The sequence below is a fragment of the Balaenoptera musculus genome, chromosome 3, assembly GCF_009873245.2.
Source record: "Balaenoptera musculus isolate JJ_BM4_2016_0621 chromosome 3, mBalMus1.pri.v3, whole genome shotgun sequence".
NCBI classification, from domain to species: domain Eukaryota; kingdom Metazoa; phylum Chordata; class Mammalia; order Artiodactyla; family Balaenopteridae; genus Balaenoptera; species Balaenoptera musculus.
In genome coordinates, this window is record NC_045787.1 from 166,837,137 (window position 1) to 166,860,802 (window position 23,666).

At 59.3% G+C, this 23,666-nt stretch overlaps 1 protein-coding gene across 1 annotated transcript; it reads left to right on the forward strand.

The window, feature by feature from the left end:
* The first annotated feature begins 506 nt into the window (after nt 1-506).
* NDUFA11 (NADH:ubiquinone oxidoreductase subunit A11) lies at nt 507-6,807 on the forward strand. The gene is made up of 4 exons (XM_036845320.1): nt 507-855; nt 4,872-4,964; nt 5,077-5,199; nt 6,620-6,807. The coding sequence occupies exons 1-4, from the start codon at nt 759-761 to the stop codon at nt 6,730-6,732; spliced, it is 426 nt and encodes a 141-aa protein (XP_036701215.1). The 5' UTR covers nt 507-758; the 3' UTR covers nt 6,733-6,807.
* The last annotated feature ends 16,859 nt before the right edge of the window (nt 6,808-23,666 follow it).

A 23,666-nucleotide genomic window follows, 5' to 3' on the forward strand; every position in this document is an offset into this window, starting at 1 on the left:
GTTCCTGCGCCTTAGGCAATCGTGCAGCTCCGGATTGGTCAAGTGCCCTTCAGGTTATGTTTGGGCTCTGGCCACGCCCCAAGCCTAGAGCATTCTTCATCCCGCCCAGGGGTTGGACTAGCCACAAACTGGGCACAGACCACATCGCGCTAAGAATCCGAGCACTGGGATTGGACACTTTCGCGTTAAGCCCCTGAACCTGACCACGCCCCCAAATAGTCGCACGCTGTTCGGACTCCGGCTTAAGACTGGCCACTGGGCGTGACCGAGCCTCCCCACAGATTCTGGCGCTGGGAGTGGCCACATCCCGCCACGTCCCGCCCCATAATGACGTCTCTCTCCTATCAAGTGGAGTACGGCCCCGCGGTCTCGTTTGTGCATGTGGATAGGCCTAGTACCTTCGATAGTCCCACCCCTAGTTAGGCCCCACCTCCGGGAGTCAAACCATTCCTGACCCAGGACCATCTGAACTGAACTAGCGACATCTGCCTTCACTGATCCTGGTCGACTTCAGTTTCCCCCTCCAGAAATCGGCCAGCGCTGCGCGCGCTCTTCCTTTACGCCAGTCCCGATTCCAGCGCTTGAGCGCGACCCGTGTCCACGTCCGCGGCGCTCAATAAAGTTGCTCGCTTGTTGCCGTCCCGCCCGGAAGAGAGGCTGAGCGCGCCGCCCAGGAAGTCTCGCGAGAGTCAGTGGCGTCCGCCCTTGGGCGCTGGGAGCTGGGGCGTCTTGCGGTGCGGGGCCCGGGGTGTTCCGTCATGGCTAAGAGGCTTCTTCACCAGTACTGGGACATCCCCGAAGGTACCGAGTGCCACCGCAAGACCTACGCCACCACCAGTATCGGTGGTGCCACTGGTGAGCGCCGGTCGGGTCCCCAGGGCGGAGGGCGCAGGGAGGCCATCGGGTCACTGGGGGCTGTCCGAGGGCGTCCTGGAGGGGCTGAGGATCTCGCGGGGTGGCAGTGGTCATCGTCGGGGTGTCTGGGGCGGCCTTGGGACGCTGGGGGCTCTCGTACAAGATAGACTTTGTGGGGGTGTCGGACTAACTCACAGGGCGCAGAGAGGTCATAGGGTCACTGGGAGCAGTCCGAGGGGGTCCCATGGGGGCTGGGAATCTCGCGGAGTGGTACGTGACCATCGTCGGGGTGTCTGAGCCGGCCATGGGGACCGCTGGTGTGAGATAGACGTTGTGGGGGGATGGGTGTGACAGGGTTGGAGGGCCCTGGGAGGTCGTGGTATATGTGACAAGCTGGTCACTGGGGTCGTCAAAATCCCTGGGTGCTGGCATTTTGAGGTTATTGTTGAAACGCTCACCAGGCTCTGGGAAAGTGATGGAGTGGGAAGTGGTGGAGTGGGACGGGGCCATTATCGGGGTCAAAGAAGCTGGTCAAAGGTTCTGAGACTACAACTGAGTGTCTTCGAGATAATTTGGGAGGATCGTGGGTTATTACTGAGGTGTCTGAAGGCAGAAGTTTGAGAAGGTTCTGGAGTGGGATGAGGTCTTTGTAGGATCCAGGAGAACTGGGTGGTCAGAGACATCTGAAACTTTTATTGGGGGCCACCAGAGGGGTGTTAGGGGCGCTGCGGAGATGCTAAATGAAGTGACTCAGCAGCTACCATAAGGGTAGCCTTGGGGGAATCTGACGGAACCACAGCCCTGGCAGTCCCCTGCAGGGGAGACCCTGGAGTCTCACCTCTTCTAGTCTCCTTCCCAATCTCATACATAGGTATGAGGAATACATACATAGGTGAGACATAGGTATGATGGGTTTGGGGGCCACCTCTGTATCTCCAGCTCCTACAACAGGGCCTGGCAGAATTTGAGTCTGCACTGAGAGGCTTTGCATTAGGACCTAGTCATCGCTACCATTTTCTGCATATTTAGTTAAAGGCACCATTATCATCTTCATTTCTCAGAGGCGGAAACTGAAGGTTAGAGAGGTGGATGAACTGCCCGGGGGTCTTTGGGAGCCGGGCTGCAAATCCCGGTCTGCTCCTGGGGGTGACTGGGGCAAGGAATGCGCCTCCAGGGTCCTCATGAAGAGTCTTCAGGAAGGCTGAAGGGGGAGCCCCAGGGGATGGGTTTTGTGGCGTCTGCTTGAACGGAGCCTGGAGGGGGCTTGTTGGAGGGTGTTTGAGGGGGTGCAGGTGGAAACCTTTGACAGAGGCACTATGTCGGGTGGTCGTGGAGAGACTCAGTTTTGGGGGTGGTCACTGGCTTCCAGGAGGCCTGCAGGGGCCCCAGGGGTCTTCGAGGGCGTCGCTGTGTGCGTGTGTCACTCACTCTGCCCGCCCGCATTTTCTCACTGGGCAACTCCACTCAACACTCAGGACCTGGTTAAACGTGCTCCTGGATCCTCCCTCACCTCCCCGCTCCTTCCATCCCTGCCGCCCCTCAGCCCTCCACCCAGGGAACTCGTTTCACACTTGGCTTCCCTGGGATGGTGAGCCCCTGGAGGGCAGGGAGCCAGGCTCTAGCCCAGCCCAGCGCCCTGTGGGAACACAGTAACTGGAGGAACAAATGAGTGAGGGAAGGAAGGGAGGAAGGCAGGGCAGTAACTAGGAATGAATGAATGAGTGACTTGTGAATGAATTAATGAGTGAGGGAAGGTACACAGTAAATGAGTGAATGAATGTATGCGGGCCCACAGTTACAGTCTGTGAATGAATGAACGTGCACCGTGTCAGGCGGTCACTTCAGGAGGCTGAGGGGGAACTAGGGGCAGGCGGAGGGGCTGGGGAGGGGCCTTTTGAGGGGGTGACGGGAGCCTGTGGAAGGGGCCGAGTCAGTAGAGACTCTCGAGTGCTGGGGAGGGTGGCTGCAGCGTCTGAGGAGTTAGGTGGGCTCCCGGGGGGGCGGGCTGGCCCATCACCTGCTGAATGATTGCTGGGGGGAGGGGGCCAGTCCTTGACCCTGGGGTAGTCCGGCGCCTTCCAGGTCATCCGCTCACAGGTAAAGGACTTCTGAGGGGTCTTGGGATTGTGGGGCACTCTGTGTCCCACGTGGCCTGTGAACTGGGCGTCCCTCAGCCAGGACCGCAGGCAAATGGGGGTGGGGCCGATCAGGTTCCCCCGCCAGGACTCACTGCCTGACTGGGTTTGGGAACCGTCACTGAATCTTGTCAGTGGGTCTTCTGCAGGGGGTCATAACTCCTCGTTCCTGGCCCAGCTCTGGAGATCATGCCTCCCCAGGTCCCAGGCAGGATGGGGAGCCCCCTCTGATTCAGCCTCTTTACAAGGTGGGGTTTGGGGGTGGGGACGTGTGACAGAATGACTGAGGAAGGGGGTTTGTTGGGCCAGGGCAGGCCGTGCAGGCTTGGGGGAGCCCCAGACTCCGGCCCCCTCCCCCCTTCCCAGCCTTCAGCCGCTCTGAGGGGAGCAGGGACACTAGGGTTCATCGTGGGATCAGGAGGGATTCGATCTGGAGAGTCCCCAGGCGGGCGCTTTGCGTGAGGGAGCCTTCTGTATATGTGGCTCTTTTCCTGTCGTCCCTGGGGCTCAGTTTCCCTGTCTGGGAAGTGGGGTGGCCGTCTTGGCCCTCCTCGGGGTTGCTCTCAAGGTTACCCCCGCTGTGCAGTGTGAAAAGTTCCCCACAGCTCTTGTGAGCTGAACCCCAGCCAGGGCTGGGGGGGAACGCTGCTCAGCCAGGAAGGTCACGTGAGGGCTGCACGCAAGCTGTGAGGTCTCCAGAAGCTGCAGGCTTGGGGACCTGGCGGGGCCCACATCCCTGGGGCATCGGTGAAGGTGGCGCTTGGCCTTTGGGTCAGACCCTTCTGGCTTCCAGGCTGCTCTGCCAGGTGGCATCGGGCAAGTCGCTCTGCCTTTCTGAGGACACCCCCCCGCCCCACCACGAAGCGACGGACCAGAGGGGACTGAGCCTATTGGGCCCCGAGGAGGGTGAATGGGGCGGTGGGTGCCCTTGCCGCCCTGCAGGTGGCAGTTGTGTTTTGTCTGGGGTGGGCTGGCCCCAGGAGGTCTGTGCTGGCGGCCTGCTCACCCTGGTGGTCTGTCGGGAGAGGAGGGGTGCATTGTCTGCCCCGAGCAGGGTCAGCTGGAGGGTGGGGAGCCCCGTGTTGGAACCAGCCAGCTGGGCTTTGGTCTAATGTCCACCGAAGAGGGTCTGGCTGGGGAGGCTGCCTGAGGCTGCCCCAGCCTTACCCCAGGCCCACACACGGCCCAGGTCAGCGTTCCCTCAGGATGCCCCAGGCTAGAACCTTGGGCCTGGCCGCCCACCTGGCACTTGGCTCCAGGCCTGGACCCCACCAGGGCCCCTCACACGTAAAAGCCAACGTCAGGGGCAGGGCAGCCGGGGCGGTGGCAGAGATGTAAGAGCTGACGAGAGTAGCAAGGCTGAGCCAGCCAGGGGCGAGGGACGGGCCCGGAGGTGGCGAGGAAGAGGCGTGGTGGCCCTGGAGCGAGCCTCCAAGCCTCTGCTAAGGAACCCTGGGCCCTGCGGGAGGATGGAGCCTGGCATGGGAGTGGGGAGCAGGGCCAGGGTGCCGGCGCAGCCACCAAGGCCACCAAGGCCCCAGCCCATCCTTGCGGAGGCCGTGTGCTGGGCTGGTGCCCTGCGGGGGGCCAGCGAGGGCAGGGGGATGCAGGTGGCACTCTACAGGCCTTGGTGGGGGGATGCCTGGGGGCTGGAGGGGGCGGGTGAGAGCCCAAGACTCGGAGCCAGGTTTGGGCCCCAGCTCATCGACTGTGGGACCCCGGGTGAGCCCTGAAACAGCCCCTCCTGGGCCAAGCAGTGGCGCCAGGAGCCGCCTTGGTGGCTGCCGTGAGGACGAAGGGAGCAGTCACTGTGGGATGGGGAGGGGCCTGCCCCCAGCCAGGGCCCAGGTCTGACTCCCTCCCCGCCCTCTCTGCCCACAGGCCTCGTTGTCTCCGCCTACAGCGTGGCTCTCCAGACCCCGTCCTCCTTCCTGGACGGAGTGGCGAGGACAGGGCGGTACACGTTTACCGCAGGTGAGCGAGCGAGCCCGCCCGGCGACTGGGCTTCTCCTTCGGGGGCCCTCCCGGCGCTGGTCTGGGCCCCTGACTCAGACTCAGGGCCCATCCCTCCCCTCCGCCCCTACAGCCGCCATCGGTGCCATATTCGGCCTCACCTCCTGCATCAGTGCCCAGGTCCGCGAGAAGCCTGACGACCCTCTCAACTACTTCCTCGGAGGCTGCGCCGGAGGCTTGACCCTGGGAGCGCGCAGTGAGTGAGCCCACGCCCCTGACCTCTGCCACCCCTCCTCCCTCTCTTGTCTCCTGGGCCTGGGCCCGGTGGGGGCGGCGGGCAGGCAGAACGCGTGTCCAGCTGCGGAGCCGGCTGTTGCCCTGAGAGCTCCCAGCACCTTTGAATCTTGGCCACCGGCTAGCGTAGCAGTGGTTTCAGCTGCTGCTGCCCAGACAGCTACCGCGCGCCCACCTCGCCACACCCTCTCGCCTTCCCGTGGCTGCCTGTGACACTTGGCATGGCCCCCGAGGCCCCGCGCGCGGACTGTACCCGTCCCCTCCCTGCCCTCGCCGCCTCGCTCGCTCTGCTCCAGCCCCGTGGCCTCCTTGCTGTGCCCCCTGCACACCAGGCACGGTCCTGCCCCAGGGCCTCGGCATGGGCTGTGCCCTCTGCCTGAACACCCTTCCCCCAGATGTCAGCACGGCGGCCCCTCTCGCTGTTCTAACCCCCCACGTACGATCCAAGGCGTGTGATCCTGGCCCCCACCCGCCCTCGCTTCATATCTCTCTCCTCTGTCTGCCGCGTCTTGTCAGAGAACACGAGGTCGCCGCCTGTCTCCCCCGCCGGCCCCTGAGCACGCACGGAGTAGGTGGGGCTGGCCTTGGAGCTGCCGCCCCTCTCCCAGCACCCAGGGCCCTGCAGGGGAGCCGCTTTCACCATCCCCACTTTACAGATGCAGGGACTGAGGCTCCGAGGGGGCATGAGGTGGCCCGAGGGCACCCGGGAAGCAGGAGTTAGGATGCCGCCCTAGAGGGAGGCGGGCCGGGCCCCAGGCCAGCCTTGCACAGTGGAGCCGCCTGGAATAGGAAGCAGACGGCTCTTCTCGCCTGGGCGGGGCGGGGTGCGCGGCAGGCGGAGGCCACACGCAGATAAACCGCTGGGCCTGGGGCCCAGCAGCCCGGGAGTGCTCCGTGGACGGTTCCAGCTGGGCAGAGAGGGAGGATGCCGAGGAAGGAGGCCCGCGCCCTCCTGGCCTTCGCTTCGAGACCTTGGCTGGGGTCTGGGTTTGACCAGCGCCCCTGAGCCTGCGATGGGGGTGTGAGCCCTGCGCCCAGCAGGCAGACCCCCTCCCTGCGGCCGCTCTCAGGCCACAGGCGTCTTGTGTTCTCCGCTCCCCGGACCACAGGGTAGGCTCAGCCAGGACACGAGCTGAGACCCACCAACACGCCATCCGTCCCCTCCCGCCCCCGGACCCAGCAGCCTGGACTGCTGCCTCCCTCCTCCCTCGTCCCTGCCTCAGTTTCCACGCCCGTCTTCAAAGGCCGGGGGCCTGGGGGCTCCTCTCGGCCACCCGAGCTTGGAGTGGGGGCCGTCCTCTCGCGGTCACTGCCGGCGCCCCGGGTGGGCATGGGTGAGCCACCTGCGTGTGTGCCTGACGCCAGCCTCCCCGCTCTCACAGCCCACAGCTACGGGATTGGAGCTGCCGCCTGTGCGTACATGGGCATTACGGCCGCCCTGGTCAAGATGGGCCAGCTGGAGGGCTGGAAGGTGTTTGCAGAGCCCAAGGTGTGAGCCCTGCTGCCTCCTGGGACTTTGGGCAGGTTGAAATTCGTCTAAAAATAATAAATTGTGTGTATGTCTGTGTGAGTTTCCCCTGCTCCGTTGTTCTCTGGGGTGCAGCCCTGTCCGGGGAGGGCTGGGTGACAGGCCAGCGCTGGTGAGGGCCGCAGGGCGGATGCTGGAGGAGTGAGGAAGCGGCAGGAGATACGGCATCTGGGTCTGTGCCTGACGGGCCCGGAGGAGGGAGCAGGCGTCGGGCAGGGGCCCGCGGGCCTCGGCCTGTTCTCTTGGCGGGCGGGAGCCCATGGGGGGCGGGGGGGGGCGGAACTGGGCCCTGCTGCCCACAGCCCTTCCTACGGCCCCCCCTGCAGGCCCCTCTCTGGGCCTCCCCCCAAAGCCAACAGCATGTGGAAAACACACCCAGGCCCCATGCACAGCCTGTTTCCAAATTCCTGGGTGTTGGAGCAGAGAGCCCTGGACGGCCTGGCCCCGGAGCCTTGTCCCCGTCTGACAGGTGGGTGACAGGCCACCGGGAGCCCTCAGGGCAGGCGCCCACGGCAACAACGAGAAGAGGGACTCGAGGTCCCCACCCGCTGCTGCCTGTCAGGCCTGGTGATTTAGGTGGCTCCGGAATGCTGGCACGGCCTGGCCCCGGGCTTTCTGCACAACTGGCTCAGTTCTTCCTGGAAGCCAGAAAGGAAGGCCCGGCATGTTCCAGCATACCTCGATGGGCCATAAATTAGGGCTCTCCGGGCCCCACCCTAGGGAGCAGGGTCGGGTGAGGGTGGGGTCAGGTCCTGGCAGGGGTCTGGGCGCTGCAGGTGGCGCGGGGGCGGCAGGAGCAGGCCAGGCTGGTCGCAGCCCTCACGCACCCCCTCCCTGGTGTGTGGCCCGTCCCTCCTTCCCCTTCCTCCTTCCTCTTCCTCCTCTCTTGGGGGCCTGGATGTGGTTGAAAGCCAAGCTTGGAGCCTTGCTTTCCTCCTTTGTCCACCCCAGCTAATAACTCATCCGGGTGTTAAGCAGAGCACAGGGCCCCAGCCCCACGGCCGTTGGCTGGGCTGGCCTCACCGCCATTTCCTTATGCCCCCAGTCGCCATACAACCATTCAGGTCCCTCCCAGCCCAGGCCCCTCAGCCTCCCCACCTGCCACACTGAGCCTCTCCACGCTGACACGGCCTCTCGTCCAGCATGCCCTCCAGGGAGTGGGCGCCAGCGTCCACATGCGGCCTGGGACCGGCCACCGGCTCGGGGTCGCGTCCAGGCCTAGCTACCCGAGCCTGGACTTGGGGGTCTTTGAGAGAGGGTGGAGATGCCCCACCGGCCCATGGACTGGGAGGGGAGGGCCCAAGAGCGCTCTGGGCTCCCAGACCTGCGTTCGAAACCCAACATTTGGTTCTTTCCTGGCTCTGTCTTCGGTTTCCCCACCTGGGAAGTGGGGATGACCGGGTCCCTCCCTCAGAGATGTTCCCTGAAGAGGGAAAATAGCTACACCCCATGGAAGCGCCCTTTCCCTGCCCTCTAGGCGGCGGCCGGGGTCCCCTGCTCCTGCACCAGCCTGGTCTGTCCCTGCGGTGGCTGGCAGGGGACGGAGCCCACCATGCTCGGTCCACCCCAGGTCCCCGGCACTGTGGCCCTGCCCCGACCGCGGAGAAGTCAAGTTCCATCCCTGCTGCCTGCCTCTCCCTCCTTTCACGGCTTCCCGCCTGTCCCGCCCCGGGGCAGCAGGGGCGACAGGTTCTCTTGAGTTGGTGGCGAGTTGGTAGCGTGGCCCCGTCGTCACCGTAAATAGGGCCTGTGATCGTCATCGTCATCGGGGCCGCCAAGGGCTGGAGCCGGGAGGACCTGTTCAAGGCCCCGCAGCTGGTCACTTCCCAGCCCCCGCACAGCAGTAGCTTCCAGAACCAGATCTACCCAGGCCCCCCCTCCCCCCTACACCCTTCCTCAGCCCCCACTGTCCTGAAGGCCAAACCCTGTGCCAGGTCCAAGGGCCCACGGAGCGGAGGAAGAGCTCATTCACGGCCAGCCAGCCCCAGCCCACCTCCAGGCCTCGGTTTTCCCCTCTAGCTCAGGCCAGGGCCGCGCTGCCGCCCACCCAGCCCTTTGCGGGCCGGCGGCCAGCGTTGGAGCAGTGCCCCCAGCAACGGCCCAGGCCCCCCAGCATGGGGCAGGAGGGAGCAGCTGCTCCCCGGGCTCCAGGCAGCCCCAGACCCCTCAGCCGTTATGTACTAGGCTGTGAGGGGCCCGCCTCACCCCACACACAGGCCCCGGGGGCACGGCCCCTGTCCAGCGGATCCAGTTCCCCTCCTCCTCGACCTGGAACCCCACATCCTGCCACAGCAGCCCCCACGTGGGGCAGTGGAGGACCTTTCCAGAGACACTCATCCCCCGCCTCGACGAAGCCACCCCCAGCCCCAGACAGTCTGGACTAGCGAAGGGAGGGGGCAATAGGAGGGCTTCCTGGGTGAGGCAGAGAAGGGAGGACCTGGGCACGAAGAGGTCTTTCCAGACGTGCACAAAGGGGAAGGGTGTCCCAGGCAGAGGACAGAGCAAGATCAAAGGCCTGGGAGAGGGCACAGCAGGTGAGCGATACAGGCCTGGGGGCAGTGGTGGGGCGCTCCCTCCCCGAGGACCCTAGCCCTGGGGACACTTGCCAGTGGGGACAAAGCTGCAAGGACTGACCCAGCCCTCCAGGCCGGGCCGGGTCTCTGAGCTGTTTGCAAGCCGAGAAAATGTGAGCCATCTAAGTAAGACAAAAGGAGAAAACCCTTTGAGCCCTTGCCACCTGCCAGCAGGGCCCATTTGTCGATGGTGATGTTGCTGTCATTTTGTGGGCTTGTTGAATCCTGACAACAGCCCCGGGAGTGAGCTCTTCACATTAGTCCTGTTTTACAGATGAGGAAACTGAGGTGCCAAGAGGTGACGTCACAGGGCCCGGCTCACAGCAGGCACTCAGTGTTAGTTCTTTATTTTATTTTATTTATTCTTTTGGCCTCACAGCACGGCATGCGGGATCTTAGTTCCCCGACCAGGGATCAAACCTGCACCCCCTGCATTGGAAGTGCAGAGTCTTAACCACTGGACCACCAGGGAAGTCCCCAGTGTTAGTTCTTTTATTATTATAGCTATTGTTGGCAAAGAGCATTATAGACTGTCTCTGAAAGACTTCCCATGTGGTCGCCGTGGCAGGAACAAAAGCAGCCCAGTGGGACAAGGGAGGTGTTCTCGCAGCCAAGTGATCTTAAAAGCAAAATTATACTGTCACAAATTCCTGTAAAAAGTTATGTTGGACGTGGGCTGGAGGACACAGAACGCTTTCGAGGAGGCGCCACAGGCCTGCCGTTTGCCCCTGCTGGACCTGCAGGCTGGTCTTCTGCCCTCTCACCCCTTTTCACACCCTTCTGCCTTCAGAGCCCATCCTGCGTCTGCCCACATCTCACTCCCTCCGCAGCTCCCACCCGGGTCCGGCCTCCATCAGCACCACCTGGACCCGGGTACTCACCCCCATCCTGGTCTCCGGCTCCACCCTCGCCCCCAGTCTGTCCTCCCCACAACAGCTAGTGGCAGCACCAGAGTCAGGTCATGTCCCCACTCTGCCCACAGCCCTCCAGGGCTCCCACCTCCCTGGGGGTAAAAGCCCAAGTCCTCCCCGCGGCCCACAAGGTCCTGCACGACCTGCCCTGTCCCCTCCCTGCCCTCCCCTCCTCCCTCTCTCCCCCTCGCTCACTCTGCTTCAGACACACAGGCCTCCTCACTGTTCCTCCAACACGCCAGGCACGGTCCTGCCCCAGGGCCTTTGCACGGGCTGTGACGTCTGCCTGGACCTCTCTCCCCGCAGATGTCCCCTGCAACTTGCCAACTCACCTCCTTCAGTTCTCAGTTCAAATGTCACCTCCTCATTGAAGCCTCCCTGACACGCCACTGAAATGGTGCCCCGCCCAGCCCGCAGCGCCCCACACGCCGTTTACCCTCTTCTCTTTTTGTCCATCACACTTACCAGCTTCCAAATCCCCCATCATCCTCCTGTGTACTGTTTAGTGGAGCATGGATTATATCCTGGTTGTTATGTCAGCACCCAGCCGAGGAACACAGCAGGGCTCTGTAAATACGTGGCCCCGCCCTGCTCTGGGCGGGGTCCCACTCACTTCACCCCCAAAGATGATGGCTGCTGTGGGGTGGGGGGAGGCAGGGACAGGTAGGAACCATCCGTGTTGTGAGGGTCTCGAAGGCAAGACTTACAAGTGCTTACCAAGCACCTACGTGTGTCAGGCGGAGACTCGGGCCTGGGACCCCATCAGCCAGCAAGGCCGGCGAGGCCCCGCCTTCCTGGAGCTCAGCCTTTGGTCTGGAGGAGGAAATAGTAAAACAGTAAAATGAGGAAACATGTAAATGAATAAGAGTGATTTACACAAAACCGTGCTCGAGAGAGAAAACCAAGGTGACGCGAAACCCAGCCAGAGAGAGGAAGGGCCAAAGCCTGGCATGTTCCCAGGTGGACACAGCAAGTCAGGGCAGACACCTTGGAATCCATCCTGCGTCCACCATAGCAGGCGCTTCGGGTCCTGGCCCGTCTGAGCACCCCGGAAAGGGCTGCTCCAGGAGGGAGCAGGGGCCCTGAGTGCCTCGGGGCACCCACTGCCACGCCCACAGGGTCCTCACACCAAGGGGAGGGTAGAACGAGCGAGAAGGAGACTGGAGGGTGGAGTCTCGGGGAAGGGAGAGCCGAGGGTTCCTGCCTGGGTTCTGGTGGGGGTGTGAGGCCCCGGCCCACCCTCACCACCCCACCCTCGAAGCCTGAAGCCGGGTTAGTTGTCGCTGCAGGGCTCTGGAAGTGGGGGGCAGAGCTTTGCCCCCTCTCACCTTGTCTGGCTCGAAATCCAGGGCTCAGAACCCAGGGGGAACCCCCAGTGCCCGGGATACAGGCCATCTCCAGCATCCTGGGCCAGAGAGTGACTGCCTGTGGGGAAACTGAGGCACGCAGCAGCCACAGGGCTGCCCGGGGGCCTCCAGTAGCTCCCCTCCAGTCACCCACCCTCCGTTCCTCCACTCTGGCCCTCCTTGGATTTGGCATCCAGAGAGGTCTGGCTGGGCCCCCAGCCCCGCATTGGCACTCACAGGTCCCTCCTCGGAGCCAGCCACGCCTCCCAGGGCCTTCCCGGAACGCTGGGTGGTCGGCCCAGGTGTGAGGGGCTCAGTCAGGCCTGACCCCAGACCGGCCAACATCTCACCTCCGGGGGGCCCCGCGGGCTCTGAACACTCCGGATGCAGAGCAACAAAGGTGTGAGCCGGGGGGTGGCCAGGCTCCGGGGGCCGAGGGAGGCTTTCAGCCCAAACGGAGCAGCTGCAGGCAAACCCATGGCCTGGCCTAAAATTCCCCCCACGAATCCACCTTTTAAAGTCCATCCAAACGCTTTTATTTTGCCCTTTTTTTTTTTTCACAGCAGCCTTTTTTTTTTTTTTAACTTTTTGGCCGTGCCTCTCAGCATGTGGGATCTTAGTTCCCTGACCAGGGATCGAACCCATGCCCCCTGCAATGGAAGTGTGGAGTCTTAACCACTGGACCGCCAGGGAAGTCCCCACAGAAGTCTTTTTTAAATGTGTTTTACAAGTTTTTTTTTTTTTTCAATAGGTAAAACAGACTCAGGCCACACAGTATAAAATATACCAAAGGGTGTTCAGGAAAGACACCAGCCACCCAGCCTCCCCAGAGCCCGCTGGCCGGTTTCTTGTTTCTCCTTCCTGCAGTGTTTCTCACCCAAACAAGCGCATCTGTATATTTTTCCTTTCCCCTCACAGAAACGGCATCACACTGCCAGTCCCTGCTGTTTTGCAGCCCATCCGATTTCCTCCCAACAATAGGTCCCAGATTTCTTTCCATTAAGAAGTGTCTCTGGCCTTTTAACGGCTGTGTAATATTCCCTCCTGTGGCTGAATTGTTTGTTATCTGCATTAAAGCACATTCCCTGGTATAAACAGCAATGTGATACAAAACCTGTAATGAGTGTCACTGTGCATGTGGGTCAATATACTCACACCCTTCCTGAAAAATTTTTTTTTTTTTTTTTGGCCGCACCCCGTGGCATGCAGAACTTCCCCAACCAGGGATCGAACCCACGACCTCTTCAGTGGAAGCGTGGAGTCTTAACCAGGACCACCAGGGAAGTCCCTGAAAGTTTTTTTAAGTAATAAATTTGATATTTTTAGAGCAGTTTTAGGCTTATAGGAAAATTAAGCAGAAAGCGCAGAGTTCTCATATAGCACCTTGCTCCCCCAGCGGGCAGGCACCGTTTCCCCTATTATTAACGTCTTATATTAATGTGCTCCATTTGTCACATTTGATGAACTAATACTGATACATTGTTATAAACTGGAGTTCATAGTTGGCATCAGGGTTCACTCTTTTTTTTTGGTTATCTAAAGATATGATTTTTTTCTGTTGAAGTATAGTTGATTTACAACGTTGTGTTAGTCTCAGTGTACAGCAAAGTGATTCAGTTATATATTCTTTTTCATATTCTTTTCCCTTATAGGTTATTACAAGATACTGAGTATAGTTCCCTGTGCTATACAGTAGGACCTTGTTGTTTATCTATTTTATATTTAGTAGTGTGTATCTGTTAATCCCAATTTATCTCTCTTCCCCTTTCCCCTTTGGTAACCACAAGTTTGTTTTCCATGTCTGTGAATCCATTTCTCTTTTGTCAGTAAGTTCATTTGTATCATTTTTTTAGATTCCACATATAAATGATATCATATAGTATTTGTCTTTTGCTGTCTGACATACTTCACTGAGTATGATAATCTCTAGGTCCATCCATGTTGCTGCAAATGGCATCATTTCATTCTTTTTTTTATGGCTGAGCAGTATTCCACTGTATGTATGTATATACCGTATCTTCTTTATCCGTTTATCTGTCGATGGACATTTAGGCTGCTCCCGTGTCTTGGCTGTTGTAAACAGTGCTGCTATGAACATTGGGATATGGGTTCATACTTGGTGTTGTATATTCTGTGGGTTTGGACAGATGTGTGATGACAGGTATCCACCATTATATCACCATGCAGGGTAGTTTCACTGCCCGAAAAATCCTCTGTGCTCCGGCTACTCAGCCCTCCTTCGGCCACCCCTGGCCACCACTGATCCTTTTCCTGTCTCTGTAGTTTCGCCTTTTCCAGAATGTCCTGTAGTTGGAATCAAAGTCTGTAGCCTTTTCAGATCAGCTTTTTTCACTTAGTAACGTGCATTTAAGCTTCCTCCATGACTTGTCATGGCCTGATAGCTCATTTCTTTTTAGCACTGAATAACATTCCCATTGTCTGGATGTGCCACACTTTGTTTATCCGTTTACCTGCTGAAGGACATCTGAGTTGCTTCCAAGTTTTGGCAATTATGAATAAACCCACCATAAATATTCATGTGCAGGTTTCTGTGTGGACGTCAGTTTTCCACTCCTTTGGGTGAATTCCAAGGAGGGTGAGTGCTGGGTCCTATGGTCAGAGTACGTTTCATTTTGCAAGAAACCGCCAAACTGCCTTCCAGAGCGGCTGGACCATTTTGCATCCCAGCAGCAATGAACCTGAGTTTTGTTGCGTCACATCTTCTCCAGCGTTTGATGTTGTCAGTGTTCCAGATTTGGGACATTTCAGTGGGTGTGTAGTTGTACCTCACTGTGGTTTGGTTTTTTTAAATTTATTTATTTTATTTATTCATTTTTGGCTGCGTTGGGCCTTCGTTGTTGCACGCGGGGTTTCTCTAGTTGCGGAGAATGGGGGCTACTCTTCGTTGTGGTGCACGGGCTTCTCATTGCAGTGGCTTCTCTTATTGCGGAGCACGGGCTCTAGGCAGATGGGCTTCAGTAGTTGTGGCACGTGGGCTCAGTAGTTGTGGCTTGCAGGTTCTAGAGCACAGGCTCAGTAGTTGTGGCGCACGGGCTTAGTTGCTCTGCAGCATGTGGGATCTTCCCGGACCAGGGCTCGAACCCGTGTCCCCTGCGTGGGCAGGCAGATTCTTCACCACTGCGCCACGAGGGAAGCCCCCTCGTTGTGATTTTAATTTGCCTAAATGTTTAGATAAACCTTTGTTGAGCCTCCTGTTGGGAGCCAAGCATGGTTCCAACATCTCTTGTACGATTCAGGCTAGGAAGGAGGTGCTAGTACCCCATTTTGCAGATGGGGAAACCAAGGCTCAGAGAAGGATAGCTGTTTGCCCAGGGTCACACAGCAAATGGGGGTAGAGCCAAGGCCCTGTGACTAACTCCAGAGCACTTCCACCTGCAGTGTCCGAGGCCCTGTGCTGGGCACTAGGGACGTAGTGATGACCAAGACAGACCCAGTCTACCCTCCCAAGGCTCACAGTCCAGTGGTGGACACGGACACGTGAGCAGGCAGTTATAGCTCGTGCTGACCAGGGCTGTAATGTGGTTGCACAGGCACAGGGCAGGGGGGACCCAGAGGAGGCACCTGACCTGGCCTGGGTGTCCAGGGAGAAAGGGGTACTGAAGCATGTATAGGAGCTTTCCAGGAGAAGGGGAAAAGAGTGACCCAGGCCAGAGGAACAGCATGGAAGATGGCTCAGAAGTAAGAGGGAAAGGGACGTGGCCAAGAGCACCGACTCTGGTGGGAGAAGGTCCTATGTTCCAGTCCCAGCTCTGCCACTGGTGGCCAATCAGCCCCTTCTCCCGGCCTCGGTTGCCACTCCGCAGCGTAGCTTGGCTGTGAGGATTCAGTAACCCCCATGGGTACCACACTGGGCCAGGCAGGCACGTGGGGAACCAGAGGGTGGGAGGAGGCCAGGAGGGCCAGAGCAGCACCCCCTCCGCCCCGCCCCTGAGCATCTGGAACTCGGGGCCCCAGGAGGACCTGGCCTGGGTGGTGGTGGAATCAGGTAAAAGCATCCAGAGATTCAGTCCCTGGTCTCCCGTCTCAGTGCAAAAGGAAATGGCAGGGTGCAGTGGGGGTCTGCTTCCTGCCCCTGCCCCAAATTGGACACTTCCTGCCCCAGGCCAGACCCCTGGTGGGCAGGGACCGCCCCCCCTCCGCCCTCACTCACCGTCTAGTCCCCATTAGTGAGGCCGCCGGCTGCGGGAGCCTCAGGCCCAGGTGTTCCCTGCCCACGCTCTGCCCCAGTGACCATCACTAAAAATGAATAATGGGCGAAGCAGGCAGGACCTGGAGGGGTGGGGGTGGGGAAGAGAGGCCCCGAAGCTCCTCCCGCACCTCCTCCCCCAACCAGTCCTCCCTCCACTCCAGCCCTGAGGAGCTGGGCAGGAGTCACCTCACCATCCAGCGCCTCCTGTGGCTTATCTAACCTCCTCGTAGCCTGCCTGCGCGGTGTTGGGGAGCTAAAGTTGTCAGATTAAGCAAATAAAAATACAGACGGCCGGTGAAGTTTGAACTCCCAATAGGCAATGAGCCACGCAATACGTGGGATATACTTACACCAAAAGATGATTAATTTTCTACCTGAGGTTCAGATTCCGCTGGATTCTCTCTGGCAGCCCTTTCCTGATCCTGCCTGGGTGAACAGCAGGCCTCGGCTGGCCTTCCTGCGTTATGGGCAAACACCCGGATGCTGATCCGCACGGACCGATTAGAGGGACCCCGGCCCCGCGGGACCCCGGGGACCTCCCTGTCAGGTGTGTCTCCCTCTGAGGTGCTGGACCTGGGGCTCCGGGGGGCCTGGGATCAGGGCCCAGGTGTGGATGGGGGAAGTTGAGGCCGCATCTAGCTGCCAGCCGCAGTGGACATATTTGAATTTGGATGCTGAAATTGTGGCTCTGAAGAGGTCCCTGGGGGAGAGGAAAGGGGGGGGGGCGTGTGCCCACCGCCCCCAAGTACCCACTGCGTGGGGTCTCTGTTGTGTCCCCCAGCTTTCAGCAAGGCTCCGATGGTGAGAGCACCGTCCCCGAAGCCCAGGTTCAAATCCCAGCCCATGCGAGTTGTGAGAACACCAAGTGTTCTCTCGGTGCCTCAGTTTCCTCACCTGTAAAATAGGGATTAATAATAATACTGCTAATAATAGTACCGACTCTCGGGGTCATTGAGAGGATTCAATGCATTCATGTAACAGAGGAGCTTGGCCTGGCACAAAGTTAGTGCTCACTGAAGTGATGGCCTGTCCCGGCCTCCCGGCCCAGGAGGGAGGGGTTAAGCGGGAATCAGAGGCTAATTTTAGCCCTGATGACACCACCTGGCCGCCTGCCTCGTCCAAACATCCTCAGCCAAGCATGAGGTTCAAGGCGTCCCCCACCCCCCAACCTCTGACATCCAAGGAGCCTGTTTGTTCATTCCTGTCGGCCAGAACATTCCTCTCCCGCCTGCTGCCTGCCGGTGCCTGCCATACGGCTCCCTCTGAGCCCCATGTCGCCCGCCCCGTGTTGCCCAGGGTCAGGACCACCTCACCGGTAGGCCCCTTGGAGACAGCCCGTGGCCAGGGGCAGTCGGGGGTGGGCGCAGGGAAAAGGGTGGACAAGAGTCACTCCTGCTCCAAACTCCAGCGTCGCCCGGAGTCTTTGTTTACAGTTCTCCGAGTTAAGAGTCCAACCTTCTGTCCGTGGGGACTCCCAGCGCCGTCATTGATTCAGCACCTGTTTACTGAGTGCCAAGTCCTGCTGGAGACCCAGGCCTTGCCTCCACAGGACTCCCAGTCTTGGGTAAGGCAGTGACAAGCCAGGAAACAGGAGAATTTTTCCACCGTGCTTAATACTGTTCATTCATTTGTTCATTCGAGGCGTGTTTATTAAGGCTGTCCTGTATGTCAGGCACTGTTCGGGGTGCTTGGGGCTCAGCAGGGAACAAAGCAGACCAAGATCCCTCGTGGAGCTGACATTCTGGTTGGGGAGAGAGGCAAGAGACAGTAAATCACAGAAATAAGTCAAATACGTGGTCCAGTTAAATGGTAGTCATTGCTGTGGAGAAAAATAAAGCGGGAAAGGGGACGGGGAGTGCTGGCAGAGGGCAGTTAGACATAAAGTGATTTGAGAGGGAGTTATTTGAGGGAATCAGGTGGCTGTCAGGGTGGAGGGAGTTCCAGGCGGCGGGAAGAGCACGTGCAAAGGTCCTGGGGCACGAACGGTGAGGACACGAGTTGGGGGAGATGCAGCAGAACCTGTGGGCTCTGCCTCGGAAATCGGTGGGGGCCACGAGAAGGTCCGGAGCAGAGGATGAGCCCGATGTGGCCTGACATTCTCCTGCCTGACTCTCCCCTCGTTCTGAGGTCCATCCCCGGAACTGTCACCCTGCAGGCCGAGGGGCTGGGCCAGAGGCTGCAGCTGGTCTTTTGAGATCCAAGTGGCTGCAGGTGGGATTCCAACTGTAAATGAGGACTTCCGGGACATTTGGAGAGCCTGCACTGGGGGAAATTGCTGCTCTCTGGAGACCGCCAGTAGTGATGGGGGCAGGGGGGTGGGGGAATTCTGGGCACACCTTCCCCACATGGCATCTCCATATGCTTCCTGCAGGGCCGGGCCCGGTGCCCAGGTTGCCAGCATTCCTGGCTCAGTGTTTTGCCAGTGGAGGGACAGGTGTCTTAGAAAATTGGAAAACATCCTCCGAAAACAAACCAACAAAATGTATGCTCTTCTGGCTCCTTGTCCCGACAGATCTTCTCCGAACTGTTTTCTTTCTTGCAAAACACCTTCATTGGCTTTTCTGACCCCGAAACTACGTTCCACCAGACTTTCCAGGGAGAGAGAAAAGGCCCTTTGTTCTCCGCCCGCCCGCGTAGCCCCTGGAATTCTCTGTCTCGGCAGCAGCAGCGCACCTAGGCGCTATTGTTTTTTTCTCACACGATTTTGCAACAGGCTTTTTTCCGCTCGACAATAGGTGGCCCTACAGCTTTCATTTCCAGAAATCGAAAAATGAAGCGTGTCCGGCCCCTACCTCCTCAACCCACCACAGGCTGAAATTTAAGCCCCATGAACCCGGCCGGGCTGGGGTGCCGGGGCAGGCAGACCCCAACGTGCCAGGGGGCCCAGGTGAAGAGAGGCTGGGGGCGGGCAGCACAGGGATGACAGGTTTCTGTCACCTTGAGTTCCCCCGCTCCCCTCTGCACACAGCAGCCCCCAGCACCATGACGCCGGGCAGGGAGAAGCCGTATCCTTTAAAATACCATCAGAGGGGAAACTGAGACCCAGGCCTGTGGGTTTCCAGCCCCTGCCCACAATCCCGCCTTGCAGAGAAGGTGTGGGAGGATAATCACCTGAAGAGGATACCGGCATGGGCTCCATTTTGCAGATGACACGACTGAGGCCCAGAGAGGCTATGCCACTCACCCAAGGTCACACAGCTGCCGGCCAGAGAGACTCCAGAGCTCCTGGAGTCAAGAGCTCTGAGGCCAGATGGCAGCCCAGCTCTGCCACTTAGGGGCTGCAGGTGGATTCTGACATTAAATGAGGCCTTCCTGAACATTCCAGAACCTTCTGGGGCTGGGGGAAATTGCTGCTCTGCCAAGGGAGACTGAGTTGGGGGCAGAGGTGAAGTCCAGGCACTCTCTGAGCCTCAGCGGACACCCGGGGACCCCTGTGATGCCTTTGACTGGAGCCAGGCCCCAGGATGGGGGTGGGGGGGCACTGGTGGGTGAGGTGGGCGGCTGCAGTGCCAAGCCCACCAGTGAGCCCGGGCCTGAGCCAGCCTCGCCGGGTCCATGGCACCTCACACCTGGAGCCCTCCCCACGGGCTGGCTACGAGCCAGGATCTTGGGAGGCAGACGGGGCCCTCAGGGGACCAGGCCAGGGTTTCCTTGCAGGCTGGGGCAGGGCCAGTGGGTACAGTGTGGTCGCCACCTCCAACTGAGCTGATGCCTGGCAGCTGACTCCCTCTCTGTCTCCCTCTTTCTGGAAGTTTCTACGAGGCTCGGAGGGGAATGGGAACCCTCCTTGGGCCCCAGCCACCGGGGCCAACCTCAGGAGACACCAGGGCGCCCCTCCTCGTACCCAAGCGCCATCCCGGTCCCACATCGCACATGTGGTTCGTTTCTCACAGGGGTTGGGGGGCCTCCTCCTGAGCCGCCAGTTGCCCCTTGGCTCACAGCCTGAGGCCCCAGGGAGTGCAATTTCCAGCGGGCTGGCAGCTCCCTCACCCACCAGCCCAGGCTGAGCAACGCGCTGGGGGTCCAATGCGGGCAGAGGCCAGGGCTGGGAGCACAGACGGCCCCACCTCGCCCCCCCATGCTGGTCCTCAGGTCAAGCCTGAGGTGGAGGGGCGGTCCCTGGGGTCCCCCACTCTTGGCCCTGGCACCAACCTCTTTCCAGGGAGGCCCCACCTGGCATTGGCCAGGCGAGCCTCCCCCAGAGAGAGTCAGGAAGTCTCTCGGCTCTCTCTGGCTTTGGGCAGGGGGTTCCTCTGGCCCCCAAAGGCTGGACCCCAGGGCCTGGTGTTTGGTCCGGCTACACATCCCGAGGCCAGGAGGCCTTGGTTCAAATGCCAACCCCCTCCACTCCCACCCTGTGCTCCACTTCCCAGCTGTGTGAAGCAGGCAAAAATGTCAACAAAGTCTGAAATTAAATCGTAGGCAGGGGGCTTCCCTGGTGGCGCAGTGGTTGAGAGTCCACCTGCCGATGCAGGGGACACGGGTTCGAGCCCTGGTCCAGGAAGGTCCCACATGCCGTGGAGCAACTAAGCCCGTGAGCCACAACTACTGAGCCCGCGAGCCACAACTACTGAGCCTGCGTGCCACAACTACTGAAGCCCGCACGCCTAGAGCCCATGCTCCGCAACAAGAGAAGCCACTGCAATGAGAAGCCCGCGCACTGCAACGAAGAGTAGCCCCTGCTCGCCACAACTAGAGAAAGCCCGCACACAGCAACAAAGACTCAACGCAGCCAAAAATAAAATTAATTAATTATTTTTAAAATGTAAAAAAAACAAAAATCGTACGCAGAACAGGTGGATTTGAGGCCATAAAACTAAATGATGGGAGGGACAGTGGCAGGAGGACTCTGAGAAGGAGGATGTTAGGGGCGGTGGGGGGAATCACCAGGAGAGGACACGGTCAGGTGTGCCCCTTGGCCGCCAGGGGTGATATCTGGGCGGGGCCGGAACTCACTAGGCTGGTCCAGCGAGGGATTTGGATGGGCAGCAGGTAGCCTGTGTTTCAGTTACACACATGGGCGTCATCACCAGTCCCTGTGAAGTGACAGGACTTGCTGGAGGGGTGCGGGTGGGCAGAGTGTCGGTGATCAGGAGCCCCAAATGCCCCCCATGAACCCCAGTCACCAACTTCCCCTTCTCTTCAGTCGGGATGAGGGCTCAGCTGGGACCGGGGCTCGGCTGGGTCGGGGCTCTGCCTGGCTACAGTTACTGACCACCCCCGACCCAGCCTCCTGTTGCCCCATGGAGCCAAGTTCAGGCTGTGACAGGCCTGTGGGAGGCTCAGGCAGGCGGGGTACGGAAAGATCCTCATCTGTAACCTCCCCCACCCCCGGCTGCCCCTGCCCCAGCCTGCACCCCACCCACGACCTGGTGACAGATGGCTAGAACTCCCGGGGACTGTAGGGGTCTGGGGGTCCTGAGGTGCAGATGTGTGTGGAGACCACCCCCATCACCCAGCTGCCACACAGCGACAAGTGGGTCTGAAGCACAGGGCCCGGAAGCAGGTGGGAGAAGAGGAGCACCGGGGCCTCCCTCTGGCTGCAGACCCGGCCCACCAGGAGCTGTCAGACAGAGGCCTCCTGGAATCTTCCTGGCCCGGCCCCAGGGCAGATAAAGGCCCTCCTTGGCTCCTTTGGGGCATCTCAAAGCGCCGTTGAACAGCAACTCTTTCCACAGAGGAACCTTCCTGCTTGGATCCTCCCCTCGACGGGGAGCTCATTCCCTCTAGAGCCAGTAAGGGAGCATTGGCAGTGCTAGCACAGGCCCTATGTTATATAGGGGGAAACTGAGGCTCTGAGAAGGGCAGTCCCTCTCCTCAGCTCTCTCAGTGCGTTAAAGGCAGGACCAGGGTCCCCACCCAACATAGTTGCAGACAGAGCCAGCCAAACTCTGATCCCAAATGTGGAATAATAGGCAGTGCCCCGCCCACTGCCAGCCCTCCACAGGAGACCTGCTTTGGGGTTTTAAATCCTTGAGATACAGCCCAAGTTCTTTTTTCTTTTTTTTTTTTTTTAAGTGAATGGCGTTTTTTCTTTTTGTTTTTTGTTTGTTTGTTTTTTATTTTTGGCTGCATTGGGTCTTTGTTGCTGTGTGTGGGCTTTTTCTCTAGTTGCAACAAATGGGGGCTACTCTTCGTTGTGGTGCACGGGCTTCTCACTGCGGTGGCTTCTCGTTGCGCATGGGCTCTAGGTGCACGGGCTTCAGTAGTTGTGGTGCGCGGGGTCAGTAGTTGTGGCGCACGGGCTCTAGAGCACAGGATCAGTAGTTGTGGCACGCGGGCTTAGTTGTTATGCAGCACGTAGGATCTTCCCGGACCAGGGCTTGAACCCGTGTCCCCTGCATTGGCAGGCAGATTCTGAACCACTGTGCCACCAGGGAAGCCCCAGCCCAAGTTCTTACTCTCTCTTCCCCACTCTCGTGCTCTCCTGGCTTTTCTGTCCTCATGGGGCTGTCAGCCCAGCAGAGCTAATGACACAGGGTGGCCAAAGCTATGATGGGGGACACCAGGCAGCTGTGGGGGGCCAGAGGAGGGATCTGATTCAGCTCAGGAGACGGGAGGAATCTGGGGAGGCTCCCTGGAGGAGGTGTGTGCACTGAGCTCTGCAGGATGACTAGGGATTAACACGGTGGCGGTGGGGGGGGGGGGGACGGCGGTGGGGGGAACGGGCAAAGAGTGTCCCTGGCAGAGCAGCTTGTGTAGCTGGAGACCCCGCTGTGCCCTTGAGATTCTGAGTGACCATCTCTGGACCTCAGGTTCCATATCGGCAGGGTGGCTGTGCGAAGGCTGAAGGCTTGCCCATCAAGGTTTGGCCTTGGGCTGAGGACACAGTGACCTTCATGAGTTATATTTTAATAACTCACCAGATAATTCTGCCTGTCAGGAGCTAGCCATGAGCAGCTTTGGGTAAGGCTCCTCTGTAAATGTGTTACCACCCAATGTAAGTCCACGTGCCCAAGGCACAGTGAGGCCAAACAGTACCGAAACGTTGGAGTTTGGAGCAGAGAAATGTTTATCGCAGGGCCATGCAAAGAGACAGGTGGCCCGTGCCTTAAAAAGCCCAGACTCCTTGAAGCGTTTCAGCAAAGCACTTCTAAAGGCCAGGTGAGGGAGGGGCCTGGTGCCAGATCCTTTGTCCTTGCATCTGTCCACGTAGGTCAGGTCAAGGTCGGGTCACGATGTTCCTGTAAACCTCCAAGAAAACAAATGTTATTCTCTGTCAGGTCAGGTCATGGTCAGGCTATTCTGTATATTTCAAGCTATAGGCAACATCCTTTTACAAAAGGTGGAGTCAGTATGTCTAAGCACAGACAACAGGAGCACAGAGTTAAAGTAAAAGGTCAGAACTAAAATGGAGTCAGATTTTTCTTTTTAATGCTTTATTGCTATAACTTAGACATTGTAAAAGGCACATATCTTAGGTTGTTGTTGTTGTTGTTGTTTTGGCTGCGCCCTGTGGCATGTGGGATCTTAGTTCCCCAACCAGGGATCGCACCTGCACCCCCTGCGTTGGAAGCGCGGAGTCTTAACCACTGGAACGCCAGGGAAATCCCGTGTCAGATTTTTTCTTTAAAGGGAACGCTATTTATTTATTTATTTTTGGCTGTGTTGGGTCTTCGTTTCTGTGCGAGGGCTTTCTTTAGTTGTGGCGAGCGGGGGCCACTCTTCATCGTGGTGCGTGGGCCTCTCACTATCGCGGCCTCTCTTGTTGCGGAGCACAGGCTCCAGACGCGCAGGCTCAGTAATTGTGGCTCACGGGCCTAGTTGCTCCGCGGCATGTGGGATCTTTCCAGACCAGGGCTCGAACCCGTGTCCCCTGCATTGGCAGGCAGATTCTCAACCACTGCGCCACCAGGGAAGC